This window comes from Cottoperca gobio, chromosome 8 (genome assembly GCF_900634415.1).
Source record: "Cottoperca gobio chromosome 8, fCotGob3.1, whole genome shotgun sequence".
Classification (NCBI taxonomy): Eukaryota; Metazoa; Chordata; class Actinopteri; order Perciformes; family Bovichtidae; genus Cottoperca; species Cottoperca gobio.
In genome coordinates, this window is record NC_041362.1 from 16,388,670 (window position 1) to 16,404,004 (window position 15,335).

Genomic DNA, 15,335 nt, shown 5'->3' on the forward strand with positions numbered 1-15,335 from the left:
TGGGAAGGAGGAGGGACTGGAGCTCAGGGGCAGGATGGGAGTGTGTGGGGCTTTGGAAGCCAGGATGACAAGGCAGGGTGGGGTAGGGGAAATGATGGTAGCTCAAATACCCCAGTGGTATCTCAGGGAGCATGGGAAGGAGGCAGTTCAGAAGCAGAGTGGGGTGGCACAGTGGGAGGTGTAAGTTCGAGTAACTTAGCAATAGGAAGTGGAAGAGGAGGAGCTGGGAGCAGCAACAGCAGCAGTAGTGGAGGCAGTGTAGGTATTGGTGGCAACATTTTGCAGGACTCTGCCTCACCAAAGTTTGCAACTATGACAAAAGCTTGGGACAATCAGAAAGGGATGGAAAGTGGGGACGGGGCAGTTGGGGACTGGGGTGGAGGAGGAGGGCAGGGGGGAAGCACGGCAGGTGGAGTGCCTTCATCCTCTAGCGAAGGTGGGTCCATAGCTGGAAGTGGTGGAGGAGGGACTGACACTGGACATAAGCAGGAGCAAGGGTCGTCTGTACAGCAATGCTCCGACAAGACCGCCAATGCTGATGTGGCCTTACTCAGCATGCTCAATCGATCTGACCTGGACCCCAGGATTCTGTCTAACACAGGCTGGGGGCAGACTCAGATTCGACAGAATGTGGCCTGGGACCTGGACCCCGCAACAGGACTAAGAAACAGAAAAGAAAGAAGCGCTTCATCTTCCTCTCTTCCATTCTCATCAGCAACCATGAACACTACCACTAGTCGCGGCCCTGGGTACCCGTCTAACACCAGTTCAATAACTAATGATCCATCTGCTGGCAGTCACACAACCAGCCTGAACTCTGGCCGTGTTACAACGAGGGATGGCTGGGATGGGGGTGCTCCACAGTCCACCTCTGGTCCTCAAATGGTTGGTAGCACTGTAAGGAAGCCAGGAACGCCAGAAGAAGCTGGAGGTTGGGGTGATCTCCCACCTGAAAACCAGGGCAAAGGATGGGGGACTGAAGAAAAGAAATGGGGTGATCACAGAGGAGGTGGAGGTGGAGGTGGAGGAGGTGGAGGTGGAGGTGGAGGAGGGGGAGGGGGGAACTGGAGAGACTTTGGAGAACAGGGTAGTGGGTGGGCAGATGGTCCAGAGGATAAAGGGACAGGAGGATGGAAGGGGACTGGAAGAGGAGAGGCAGGTGGTTGGGGAGGAGACAGGGGACAGAGGGACTCGACACCTGGAGGTGGAGATGGGCGGAGCAGAAGTGGAAACAACTCTGATGAGAAGGGATCTTCCTGGGGTCATTCAGATGAAGGAGGCTCTCAGGGAGGAGGGTGGGGAGGGGGAGATGTGGGTGGAGGCAAATCTCACCAGGACTGGGGGAGTTCCAAGCCCCACACAGCAGCAGCACAGATACCAAACAGCCAAGTGGCACAAATGAAAGCCCCAAATCAACAGCAGCACCAATCACAGGGCCAGCAGCCACAAGGAGGCCCTATTCAAGGAGGGTGGAACAGCCGGTCCAATGTTGGAGGTGGAGGTCCACCATCTAAGAATCAGAACCAAAGTTCGGGCTGGACATCCGGCCCGATCCCCCAAGCCTCTGGGGGTGTGGGTGACTCTCTGGAGCCCAGTGGCTGGGAAGAACCCTCCCCTCAGTCCATCAGTCGCAAAATGGAAATCGATGACGGCACTTCAGCCTGGGGAGACCCAACACGCTACAAAAGCAAGAATGTGAATTTGTGGGAAAAAAAGAATGCTACTCCTGGCCAAAGCCACGGTCAGCAGGCCCCACCACCATCCATCCAACAACCACCGAGAAGGCAGCAGGGGATGCAACACAGCAGGGACATAAACCCTGGCAATACTGCAGCGGGTAAGCAGACGTTACTATTACAAATAAGCATGCATATGCATTTGGCAAGCCACAACCAAAGTATCATCAGAATCACACATTTAACTTGCTATTTTTCTAAATGCGTGTTCAATTTCACCAATCTCCAGGTCCAGGCATGTGGGGAGGAGGTGCACAATCTGCGGATAACGGTACGACTACTTGGGGCCAGTCATCAGATGCAGCAACAGGTTGGGGGGAGACAGATGAACCCAGCAAAGTTTCTGGCTGGGGGAACCCTTCACCTAACCCTGGTAACTCTGGTAAACCTGGTAAGAAGTGAAAACATGTTTGATTCAAAATATATAATATCAGAGTTCTTTATGCTTACTATCATTTTGAGACCCTATGCTCAACTCAAGCAACATTCTCTCCATTTAAAAGGGTTTCAGCATTTTCAAACCACAAGTAGCAACAAAGCTAGAGTAATGACATTGTCAACATTGTTCTAACCATCTGCTTTGGTTTCGCTGCAGGCTCCAAGTCAATGGAGAGCTGGGGTGGGAAGGGAGAGGGATCTGTTGCAGCCTCTCGTCACCCCAGCTGGGATGAGGAAGATGATGGTGGTGGAGGAGTCTGGAACAGCACTGGCTCCCAGGGAAACAGCTCCTCCTTCAACTCTGGTGGCTGGGGTCATGGAGGAAAGAGAGGCAACATGAAGGTAGGGAGAAGGAGATTCTAGGACGCGCAAAAACAAGTTTCCGTGGCCTCTCTTGGTTCATTGTTTTAAAAATCTCATTTTGTTTAGTGACTTTACTCAATATTGTTATTTGCATTTCCTTTTTTGAGTCTGACTAATGTCTGAATTTCTTTCCTAAAGAGTGGTGGAGGGGACAGCTGGATGAACCCAGTGTCACGCCAGTTTTCAAACATGGGTCTTCTGGTAAGATGTTAATTCAGCAAAAGTGCTTGTGCGCACACACATTTGGGTATTTGGAGTGTCTACCAACTCAACTGTGAAATAAGAGGACTTTTGGGCTGGTACTTTTGGCCATGCAGAGTCAAAGCGTGTGGGTGGGTCAAGCGTTTTGAATGATCGCTAAGACAAAAAAAAAAGAGCTAAATGCAGTCCATTTAGTAGTCACAGCCATGTTACACACACATACACATTTAAGCGGCGAGACCTGTTATAACAGAGATGCAAATATCTTCTGTGCTGGGCTGATGCACCGAGTCAAACTGAGCCAAGCCAAACCAACACATGTGTGTTGAAAAAGGGCTTAAAACGAGCAAGTTCTTCTTTTTCTTTTTTTGTGGTCTACAGAGATCAGATAACATGGGATTCAGCCAGCCATTCAGATTTGGCTCTCCTTCCTATAGACGGAATCGGAGTTTCGGGCTTCCGGTGAAATCGCAATGCATGCTGGGGTGGCAAGACTAGAAAAGTGAGCACCAACTCCACAAGGGCCGCCATATTGGATTTATTCTCTACGTGTTTACATTGTATTTAGCGTGTTGTAAATAAACCTACTACTCTACAATGAGTTCTGAACTCCTTTCTTATGATGAGGTTCAGATGTGGAAAGTCGAAGCTTTGAAAGTATTTTGCCGCAAGCGGAATTTAAAGGTTTCAGGAACAAAACTCGAGCTTATTGCCAGGGTGTTTGCTGCATCAGAGACGGGCATTGAGGAGCAACCAACAGCTAACGAAAGAATTTAAATCACAGAAAAAGAAAAGACTAAGCTTTTGGTTATGCCGAGTGGCGTTTCAGTGCCTGATCCCTTGACATTGCAGGATGGCTGGGTCAATGAAAACAACAGCATGACTTCTTGGCCGCCGATATACCTCAGCGATATAACATTATTTTTAATGTCCGACCACCCAGGGAACGATGTTGAGTTTCATATACGAACTTTGAACGAATACAAAGAAGGCAAAGTATTTAGACTGTTTGACTCTGGCTGGTTGAAACAAATATCTTTCAATCCTCTCGCAGATTCTGAGTATAGCTTTTTGAAAGCAAAATGTTCTCATTCAATGAAAATCTCCCATACGCCACATTCGACATGGATCTGCACAGTCAAGAAAACTGGCAATATCATAAGTGCTTATTGCAGTTGTGTTGCAGGGTAAGCTATTATAAATATATACTTAACTTGTGTTTGTTAATTATTATAAAACTCAATATATAAAAAGTACATTTGTCAATATATAAATCAAGTATATAGACTACATACCCCAGGTCGAGTTCAGGATCAGGGAATTCATTTGTTGGTTTTCCGTGCATGAAATGAAGATTTCTTGGGCTCCCAAGACTTCCCATTGTAATCCTGTCTCTTTACAGCTTTGGTCCATGCTAGCCTTCTGTCTTTGTTCTTTAGTGCTGTTGGAAATGGAAATAGTTCGAACGGGGGCTTGCAGTCGCAATTTTTGCAATCGTGAAGCTCACAATGAGATTCTGCCCATTTATTTAGCTTTCTCCCACTGTTTGAACATCCTTTCACCACACAATGTCGGTGTCCAAATCCCATAACTAGAAGAGTGATGATTACACACTAAAAACTAGCCAAATACAATGTAAACACGCTTGAAGAATAAGCTAAATACAATGTAAACGCGTAGAGAAGAAATCCAATATGGCAGCTCTTGTGGAGTTGGTGCTCACTTTTCTAGTCTTGCCACACCAGCATGCATTGCGATTCCACCGGAAGCTCGAAACTCCGATTCCGTCTATGTTACATGCAGGCTCATTAGAATATACCGCCCCCCCCATCTGAGTATCTCCACCCACAGCGTGAAAACTGCTTTGCAATTTTTCTAGCAAGCCAATCAGAGCAGACTGAGCTTTTCCGGAGGGAAACTTAAAGAGACGGGTGCTAAAACGTAGCGTTTCAGACAGTGGGTGAATACAGAATTTATTTTATTTTGAACATTAGAGCAAGTACACATGCACCCAAAATACAAGTATGAACCTAAAATATGAGCATATGTAACCTTTAATACTTCTAACTACTGGAAACAGCAATTGTGATGTGTTATTGATGTTTTGGAGGCCTTCATAACTGTCTTATGAACGAATGTGTTCACAACTTCTTTTTTTTCTTGTTTCTTAGGGTGATGACCCAAGTCTTGACAAAAAGATGGAAGGAGACAAGAGAGGAGTAACTGACTATAATGGAGAGATGCGGAGGGGAGGACGAGGTGGAGGAGGTTACCGCATGCCTAGTTCCAAAGACATGGGTCCTGTTGACATGGGGCCCTATGGTGAAAAGGTATGAGTCTGTTTTTTAGTATTAAGTCACTTTCCAGACCTTCCATTTACAAAGTTACCTACCATTTTGTATTATTTAAACTTTTATACCAACAAAATCTGTTAATTAAGTGAAGACATTACTATGACATGAGAAAACGTATCACAAGTTACATTACAAATACATTGTTGTATGGTTTTCCTTGTTCTCCAGATGGGTGGCCATGGGGTGTATGTTGGCAGTGGCGGAGGGATGCCTCAGCCTCGAGGGATGCACCAGCCTGGCATGCATCAAATGAACCCCTCCCAGGGTTTACGTGCTCAAGTGCCTCATCAGTTCCTGTCTCCTCAGGTTTGTTGTCTTCTTTCTTTGGTGCTATGGATTATGATGGATGTTGTATTTAGGAGAGAAGGAGGGTCTCCTGAGATCTGCCAATGTTGACTTCCCATATACAAAAGTTTTGATTGATTGTATTATTTTCACAACTAATTGAATATTGCCCATATTGCTGCCTGATCACCTTGTTAGTTATTGCCTTGTCTGGCAATAAATAAAAAACATAGCTGTGTTTTTAGGCTACAGGATAGCTTTTAAGAGGCCATTAACACAATGTTAAAACATTTTAAGATAATTTACTTCATGTTATTTATTTTGTGTACTCTGTTAACTGGTTAATTGTTTTATTAGACATAAGAAGTCAGTCCCATATTACACAAGCCTATAGTGAATATAGTAGAAATAAAAGTTGTTTAAATTTAGCTCCATGAATGAATTGTCCCTGTTTCTCATACTCCATCAAGTGTCTGTATCAACAGCCATACATAAAGAACTTCCTGTGACTTGCAGGTGCCAGGTCCTATGCTGAAGCAGATGCCCTCTCCTGGTGGCAGTGTGGGTGGAGTGGTTGGAGGAGTAGGTGGTGGCGTCGGTGGTGGCGTTGGAAGTGTCGGAAGTGTCGGAGGGGTCGGTGGAGGAGTGTTCCCTCCTCAGATTTCCCCACAGCAGCTAGCAATGCTCAGCAACATTTACCCCCACATGCAGCAGTTCCATCTGGTACGTGACTAAATGATTGTTTATTAAAGGATTGATTCATCACATTTAACTACACGTTGACTTGTAATAAACCCACCCACTAATGACTCAGAGTCTGTATGTGAGCACAAGCCTCTTTGTTTACCTCCATCTCAGACCATTTCTGCTTACTAACCCACAGGCTTGTCAGCTTCTGCTACAACAGCAGCAACAGCAGCAGCAGCAGCAGCAGCTTCTGCAGAACCAGAGGAAGTTCCCTCAGCCTCAGCCTCTCAGGCAGCAGCCTGACCCCCAGCAGGTGAGGACTATCATGTGTTATACCGTACAATACCATACCGTGTCATCATAACAAACTTTTACTATTGTTTTTCTCTGATGCAAAACTGTAATTTGCCGTTATTCTGATAGTGATTTTTTTTGGGGGATTTTTTTTTTTTTAGCTGGCAAGGATTATGGCTATTTTGCAGCAGCAGAGACAGCATCAGCAGGGTGGAGTTGGAGGATCAGCAGTAGGAGGAGGAAGCTCCAAACTGTCCCCGTCTCACCTGGGAGGAGGCCTATCCAAGCAGCCCATGGTAGACTCCCTTCCACATCCTGGAATGGGGGGGGCCTTATCAGACCTTCATGCCAAAACGCAAGGGATGTACTCTGGTGAGTCCAACATGCCAGGGTTAATTTTGTAAACAAACTATGACGAAATATGTTCGTCAACAACTCTTTTTTTGTTTTTTCATGACTTTGACAAAACGATGACGAGACAGCACAGACGTCATTAAACACTACATACAATATCGTTGATGGAAAAAAGGCAAAATTACTTATATTTTCCCAACGACTAATTAGGTTAGGAATCATTTGTCATTTCCTTTTGGATTAAGTCATATCCTGTCACTGGGGTGTCTGTTTGTCTAGGTGAGCCAATAAGAACCATCCAGGTATATTTATCTTATTTGTGTCAACTCAGACGGGTTACCATTGCAATCATTGTTGCGATAACAATGGTCCTCCTTTTTAAACGGTCTAGTCTTTAGTACTTGATGCAATCCCAGTGATACCGATCCCAAACACAAAAGGGAAGACATACACTTACCAGCTCAGCCAAAGGTTGTATTGAACTTAACAATAGTTGAACTTAATGTGCTTATGAATGTTTGTTTGTTTTTCCGCTCGACAGGGCTTGCCCCTGGTAGTAACCTGTCAGGACTGGAACTCGGTCCCATGATGGGAGGGATGAAGGACACAGGAGGACAGCAATCCCGCTTCAAATGGATGATGGAGGGACACTCCCCAGCTCCATCTCCCCCTGACACAGCCCTTCACAAGAATGGTAGGTTAACAGATGGTTCCTAACTAGGGCTGTCCATCCATTAAAAATATTTATTCACATGATTGTCCATAGTTAACCACAAATTAATTGCACATTTTTTATTTGTTCAAAATATTCCTTTTTCTAAAGGAATATTTAATACACTTATCAACATAGAATTGGGAAAGTATGCTTGCTTTATGCAAATGTATGTATATTTTATTATTGGAAATCAATTAATAACACAACAATGATAAATATTGCCCCCAAACCCTCCTGGGTACTGCCTTTTTTAGGGATGATAATAATAATACCAGATATTTAGTAGATATTTAGTCGAGTCCAGTGAAATTCAACAATTCTACATTTCAATTACTGGTATGTATTATATGCAGCGTAGAGCTAGTGTTAGGAAGTTAAGCGGGTCATAATTCCCTCTCTAATATCTATTTTATACTGCTGTGAAAACGTCTCCCTCAAACAGCTATATGTATTCAAGTTTATTGCCTACACATCATTCATTGCCTTACATTTGAACACATTATGATAATGTAATGATTTACATTCGCCCAATGCTTATTTTTTACTGAATAGACATTGAACGCATCATAATGTTTCTCATTAGCACCTCGCTCCAGTCTGTTGACGTTTAGCTGTTAGATCCGTGCAGCACTGTTCTGTCTTGATTTTCTTCAGTTCATGGGTGTCAAGTTGGTGAATCTATCCTACAAGGAGGAGATGGATTACTAACAGCTAATTTGTTGTTCACAAGGTAGCATTATCAGGAGGGGAAATGGGGTGATTCATAACAGTCTGCATTTAAAAAGAAATAGTGGGGTTAAAACAAATTTGCGTTAATTTTGACAGCATTATTCATAACATGATTTTTGCAAAGGCAAAATGAACACTTGGGGAAGCACAGCCTGTTGTCAAGCTGGTCTTAACTACGTTGGTAATGACCTTCATTCACAGTGTATCTGAATGTATCAGTGCGCATCAAAGTGATCCGAGACATATTCACGTCAGTCTGTGTGACCTTATTTCACTTTTGTGTGCTGCTCCAAAGGCCCTTTACCCAGTGCTATAAAGGTGAGAGGAGGATCCCCTTACTCCCAGTATGAAATGCTGGGCAATGATGGTATGGGGATTCCTCCTCAAGGCTCTGCAGACAACTGGCACCGAACCCCTGGGAGTAAAATGGGGAACAAACCTGCCACATCCAGCTGGCCTCCAGGTGAATATGTCTTTCTCTGCTACATGTTACCCAAAGACGATTAGAGAAGGAGTAGACAGTAGAACATTTAATGTCAAGTCAGTCTCAAACATGCAGGAATCCATATGTTTATTAGACGGGTGTCAACCATAGACTGTATATAAAGAAGGATGTCATGACGGCTCCCCAAAAGGGAAGCCAAAACATCTTGATCGCCCCTTTGTGGCTGGCTGCAGTATAGTTCATAAACCCTTGATAAGTTTGGTTTTGATTAGTAATTTGATATTCTAAAAAGGAGGTGTGACATCATGATTGACAGCTGTTATTGACTGCTGCTCTGTGTGAAATAGTTGCAGAGCCGGACGCTGAGGAATTGTCTATTGTAGTAGAGAGAAGATGTAACCTTAACATAACCATGATTGTCCGTTCCAAACAGACTGTATATAAAGATATTTTATAGGTTTTATGTGCTTCATACAGTCACTCACCGTTTTGCTACCTGGCTTAGCAACATTTCCGCCTTGTTAGCCAGCGCTGTTGGACTGTCGTGTGTGTTTATATTGTGGAATGAAAGTGTCAGCAGACCATTGTTCATCTTTATATAAAATCTATGGTGTCAACTTGCCCTGCGTTTGTGTGAGTCTCGGACACATTCAGGGTTGTTTGGCCTGCATATTGCAACACTCTTTTAGCAGTGTGTACGCGAATGCGTCCTGGGCCAAATTGAAGGACCGCCTCCTCAACTGGCAACCTCTGCGCTCAGTTGCTGGCTTTGTCTGTAACCGTAGCTTTTGTATTTTGGCCGTTTTCTGTATTTTTAAACATTAGTATTTTTTCAAAGTATGTCTCATGTCACAGAAACCATGAGAGTGAATCTTGTGTTTTTGATGTTATTATTATACTGTCTGTTTTTGTTCCGGTGCACTGCACAGATCTGACACCCACCTGCCTGCTCTTATCCCCAGCTTTCTGAAGCTCTGTGCGCCGCAGTTGCCTGGCACAGTGTCGGCGGCTCGGAGGTCCGCGGGGACCGTCAGTAGACAATAACCTTATCATTTTTGGTTCATAAAATATACCAGAAAATCCAAAATGATTACACACATACGCTGTTGGGCGGAGAAAAGTACGGCCATTGGTACACAGACAATAGGCAGCGTTTTATCATTAGTCATCGTACGTTTCTGTAATCATTTATGGTTCATGTGAGATTTATACACACACGACACAAATAACAAACTTTTCATTATGTATTTTGTGTATGCAAACGGAAATGATTCGTGTTTATTTACATATAGAGCGGGTAAGTGAAATCCGATCACATGTGGTCACTCAAGATGCAATGTTTAGCCACATTCTAATGGCAGGTGTGAACTGACGAACTGAGAGCTGTCCACTTGTGATCGGATCAACAAAGACACATGTTAATGTCTTGTCTGAACAGGGCCAATAAGATTTCTGTTTTCTGATAACAGAGTTCCAGCCCGGAGTGCCCTGGAAGGGAATCCAGAGCAGTGGAGACCCAGAGTCTGACCCCTACATGACCCCTGGGAGTGTTCTTGGCTCCCCAGGACCCCCGAGCCTCAACGACTCTGACCACCAGTTACTGCGAGACAACATAGGTATTTGACTGAATGTACCAAATATGTTGATGAGCACATCTGTTGGGTTTTACTTGAAAACATGCTCCAGTGTCCATTTATGACTGTTGAATGGCACAAATGTTTGACAGTATTTATCACAGGCGCTATCTGCAGTCCAGGCTTGTCTTGTTTTTCACAGGATGTGGTACTTTCAGATAACCTTGTAATGTTTTGTAGGGCCAAACCCCTCCCTCAACACCTCGCTGCCTTCACCTGGTGCCTGGCCCTACAGTGCCTCAGACAGCCCCCTCAGCAATGCACACAGCACAGGTATGTATTTTGCATTTTGACTCTCCTACATCTTATTGGCTTAGTTGTAGTTTGCTCTTTAACCTCTATGTTACTGTTACTATAATTAGTTTGCTCTGCTTTGTTGTTTACTGTTCAAGTTATGCTTATTCCACAAGGATGCCAAACGAGTTAGCTGTACTGCGCCCTCTCCACTCTCATTTCTGTGGTCTGTTTGTCAAATCTCATTTTCCCCCTCTGTCTCCAACCTCTCCATTTCCTTTTCAGGAAAGTACTCGGAGTACAAGCCCAGCTGGCCCCCAGAGCCCATAGGACAAAACAAGTTGTGGAAGACCAATCGCAACAGCTCACAGCTGCCACGCCCCCCTCCTGGCTTAACCAATCAGAAGCAGGCCTCGCCCTCCCCATGGGGTAGTGGAGGTCCACGGTTGGCCCGGAGCTGGGGAGGGGGCGGGGGCGGGATTAATCAAGAGTCAAGATTTGGCCCAGGTACTGTTTACAGGGGAAATATTATTATATATTTATATATTATTATTTCATAACAATTTGTCGACTTAACTATTATATGCATTATAGTGGAGGCTCACTACAGTTTTGTGAAAACTAGCATAAAAGTTGTCTTTTTGTAAATAAGGTTATCTTTGTAAATAAGTAATGTGGTTATTATTGAATAGTAAGCACATTCATTGTTTTTGTCAACAACTATGATGTCTTTGCTAATTGTTCCATCCTTGGTTTTTTTTCTTTATAGGCTCAGCTTGGAGCGATGGCGTTTCCCCCAGAGGCAGCTGCTGGTTGCTGCTGAGCAACCTTACCCCTCAGGTAAGGAGAGAGAGAGAGAGAGAGATGGAAACCCTAAAATTATAAACTATAGGAACTATTTTTGAGTCAAAAGTTCAAATGTAAAGCAATGTTAACATTCATTAAAAATGCCTCTGCCTGTAAACCTGCTGCCTATTAACTGAGATGGTGCAGAAGGGTGAGGAAGAAGTGTAAGAGGAGTATGCTGAGCCCGCAATGTAGAGTTACAATTTCTTACAGCCCTTCATCACAACAGAATTGAAATAAAACGGCTGACTAGACAGACTGGTCAGGGTGTGAATAAAAAAACATTAAATCGCTTTGCTCATTCATCCGTATTCCCCTTCAGTCTGTCTTATGCAAATTAGGCAGAATGATGCGTGACCCAGCTGTAATTGGATTGTGAAGTTGGATGAGCCATTTAATCAATTAGGGCTTACACAAAGGACACTTGCATGACACTGCACTGGGATGAGCATAGAAATTAAAGTAGAAGTCTAGACAAAGTTTATGTTTTAGTAATATAGATTTTTACAATAATCAATTTGACTTAAATCGGTGCTCATGTCCACAGGTTTGCACAACTTGTATATCTCACTTTAGTTTGACAGAATTACGGACTGATGAAGTCACACTGTGCAGTCTCACTATATTATTTATTAATACAAGGTTCTTCATACGCATTACCAATGTTGTATATCCTAAGATTTCCTGACCTTTCCCTGTCTCTATAATTGACGATTTGGGATTACTGTAGTTTTTTCACATCACACACAATCTTTTACTCTTCAGCTTTTTTCTTTTTTTCCTGTAGATTGATGGCTCCACACTGAGGACTATCTGCATGCAGCATGGCCCCCTGCTGACCTTCCACCTCGGCCTGACCCAGGGCAGCGCTCTGATTCGCTACAGCAGCCGGCAGGAAGCAGCCAAGGCCCAGGGCGCACTGCACATGTAGGTTAACCACGCTAATACACACATAATTAACATTGAACATGCTGCTGTTGATCTGAACATCCTTGTCTTGTAAATCCCTCCTCAGGTGTGTTCTGGGCAACACCACAATCCTGGCGGAGTTTGTGAGTGAGGAGGAAGTTGCTCGCTATTTTGCACATTCCCAGGCCGGAGGGGCAGAGGGGTCCAGCTCAGGAGGGTCAGCAGCGGCCGGTGGGACGCAGGGTTCATCTGGAACAGGCACCGCTGTGGCCAGCGGCGGAGGAAGCTCCCCTGGGAATGAGCGGGCAGCGGCGGGCACAACTTCAGGTGGAAATGGTGGCGGAGTAGGGGAAGGTGGAGCAGCGGTTCTAGGTAGTGTGAGGTCCTCTGGCTCTGCCTGGCAGAGTCTTGATGGTACAGGCAGTTCTTCAGAAACCTCTTCAGCCCAAGGACCCGGGCCCGGGCTGGGGATATTTTCCCAGTGGAGCAACAACGGGGCAGGGGAGGGAGGAGGAGGTGGCGTCGGGGGAGTAGACTCTGCGAGGTCTGGGCTCTGGGGAGGCATGACTGCGGGATACCCCAGCAGCAGCCTGTGGGGAGCACCGCAAATGGAGGAAAGGCACCAAATGGACAGCCCTGCCGCATTGTTGCCTGGCGACCTGCTGGGGGGAGGAGGTGATTCCATCTGATGAGCCCCCTCAATTTGTATGTGTAGGTTTGGACACACTGATACAAAATACACTGGGATACATATGTACTTACTAACACAGACACACACATATTGTATGCATATTAATGTAATACACATATACACACATATACATGGTATGCATATTAATGTGCACACACATCAAGCAGAAATGTGAGACATGCTTACACACATTCTCGTGGCCAGACTTAAGCTATTATATAAACAAATGCAGGGACTGTTAGGTGTGTATACAGCCTTTTTCCACAGATGAAGATTTCAACTGCTTAGACTTGAAACCTGAAAAAGAATGAAAAGTCAGTTGGTCTCAAAGACTTGACTGGATTGCAATGTGCTTAGTAAATAGGGGACTTTTCAACAGATTTACATACACATGCACACACCAAATACAGACGAGCCTTCAGACAGATGGGCACTGTAAACAGCATTACCTTCATCGTATAAGAGAACTTAAAACTACTACATGATGTGAGGTTAAAGTGCATTTTGTATTCACGTCCCCTTAAAAACGGAGACCGAATCCAAACACATGCAAACAGCTCTGATTGAAAACGGAACTGTATCTTACTGTGTATGTTAAGTTTGTTTTGTTTTTTCAGTTTGTATGTATGGTTTTAATTTTTTGAACAGTGAAAATATTGAAAATTGTCATTGTTCTGTTTTCAAAATGCTGACCTCCTACTGTTGTATCTCACGCACTCTTTCTGTTATTCTCTCTTGAACATGTTTGTTACTGTTGCAGTGATAAATGTTAAATTGCTGGCAGTTTGAGGCTATGTTGCATTTCTCCATGTGTCGATACTGTGCGCAGTGTCATACACTATATGGACATGAGTATGAGTGAGACTGAGACCAAGTAAGTGGATTAAACCACCACAGTTGTTGTGCGTGTGTGTGTGAATGTGAGGATAATGTGTGTGCATGTACTGCCTGTCATAATGTGGGCAAGGCTGCTTACTATACAGAAGGTCTATACAAAATGTTTTGAGTGCATTCGGTATACTGCTGACTGTGTGTTAAGAAATATTGGCACTAATGCTTTTTTTCTTCTCTCATTTGAAGTTGTTTGTTTTTTTAGCAGACTTGTCTTTTTTATTGTCCGACCTGCAATAATAAAAAAGAATTTTAATGACACAAAGAGCTGAAGGCATTGCGTTGAGTAAATGGACATGCCAAATCTTATCAAACTGTGGAGTGGGAGGGAGGGTGGGACGGGTTGTTTACAGATGCAGAGTAAGAGTTACCGTACGTTTTTAATGTTCTGTTGTTGTGTATTCGTTTTAAATTAAGACAGGCTTTAACACTCCTGTTCAGTGTTTTCGTTATGAGATTTTACAAAGGAAAAATTTATTTAAACAAATGAGAACAAGATTAATAAAGATGAAAGTATTGGCTTCTAAGTGTGTCCTTGTGGTAATTTTTGTGTGTGAATTTAGGTTTCTGGATGGTGGTTAAAAATACTTGTTTTTTGGTTTAGGATTAGGGTACTAGAGCTGATTGATCATCTTTTAAAGTAATTTTCATGGCAGAAAATACAGTTTTCAGCCTCTCAAATATGGAGATTTCCTGCGTTCCTCTTTTATATCATGTTACATTGAGTATATTTGAGTTTTGGACTGACTAAACAAAACATTTAAAGACACCTTGGACTTTGAAACTGAATGGAGTTTTTCACTATGTAACATTTTATCATCAAACGATAAATGTAGAAGATTTTAGGCAGATGAATAGATAATAAAAATAGTTGTTAGTTGCATTACCTTCTATTTTAAACCAATCCTAGTCTGAAACATTCCCTTATCTGTTCCTCTTTTGCGGTCTCTAGTGATTTCGCAGTGTAACGGCATCTGCTATAATGTATATATGAACACCAGGGAATGCACAGTGCATGTTAAAGTGATGAATATGACAACAAATCTACATCAAGGGAAAGGCGGAAAGGCTGTTCATAGACGGGGCCACAGAAAAACAAGCCAGTGTGTCCATCCGTTACCCTCTCATTACCATCCACAAACCAATCCTATTTAAAACCCACGTCATCCTACAGTAAGCCACTGCATACTGTATGTAATAAGTTACTGCCTCTGATGCAGCTATGGGTTTTCATTGCATTAAGTGGACATACTGTTGCCAACAATGCCGGAATTTCCCTCGGGATAAATAAAGTATTATAGACCACTACTTTTTTCCCATAGATTTAAAGCAAGATTTAAAGTATTGTATGTGATAAAACCATTCTCAAATAAGTGCTGATTACTGAACATTTATAGGACACAAGACACTCCCAGAAGTCTTGGCCCTCAAATCTTGTCACATAATATATGTAGGTGTGTACAGCCAGCGTCCTGAGTAATGGAAAAGTGAGATTTCAGGCTTACCAGGACATCATCTGAGAGATGCTT

At 43.7% G+C, this 15,335-nt stretch overlaps 1 protein-coding gene across 1 annotated transcript in view; it reads left to right on the forward strand.

Annotated features, from left to right (window-relative positions):
- Positions 1–14,073, forward strand: part of tnrc6bb.1 (trinucleotide repeat containing adaptor 6Bb.1) — a 20,933-nt gene extending 6,860 nt beyond the window's left edge. The window contains exons 5-22 of the mRNA XM_029437827.1: positions 1–1,021; positions 1,052–1,837; positions 1,966–2,127; positions 2,332–2,516; positions 2,676–2,738; positions 4,910–5,068; positions 5,261–5,398; positions 5,894–6,100; positions 6,261–6,377; positions 6,520–6,730; positions 7,254–7,406; positions 8,452–8,619; positions 10,071–10,217; positions 10,416–10,508; positions 10,755–10,976; positions 11,239–11,309; positions 12,103–12,242; positions 12,331–14,073. The exon at positions 1–1,021 is cut by the window's left edge and continues 1,031 nt beyond it. Of these exons, the coding sequence (XP_029293687.1) occupies positions 1–1,021; positions 1,052–1,837; positions 1,966–2,127; positions 2,332–2,516; positions 2,676–2,738; positions 4,910–5,068; positions 5,261–5,398; positions 5,894–6,100; positions 6,261–6,377; positions 6,520–6,730; positions 7,254–7,406; positions 8,452–8,619; positions 10,071–10,217; positions 10,416–10,508; positions 10,755–10,976; positions 11,239–11,309; positions 12,103–12,242; positions 12,331–12,913 (4,626 nt within the window). The 3' untranslated portion in view covers positions 12,914–14,073. The remainder of the gene's footprint in view (positions 1,022–1,051; positions 1,838–1,965; positions 2,128–2,331; positions 2,517–2,675; positions 2,739–4,909; positions 5,069–5,260; positions 5,399–5,893; positions 6,101–6,260; positions 6,378–6,519; positions 6,731–7,253; positions 7,407–8,451; positions 8,620–10,070; positions 10,218–10,415; positions 10,509–10,754; positions 10,977–11,238; positions 11,310–12,102; positions 12,243–12,330) is intronic.
- Positions 14,074–15,335: the final 1,262 nt, after the last annotated feature.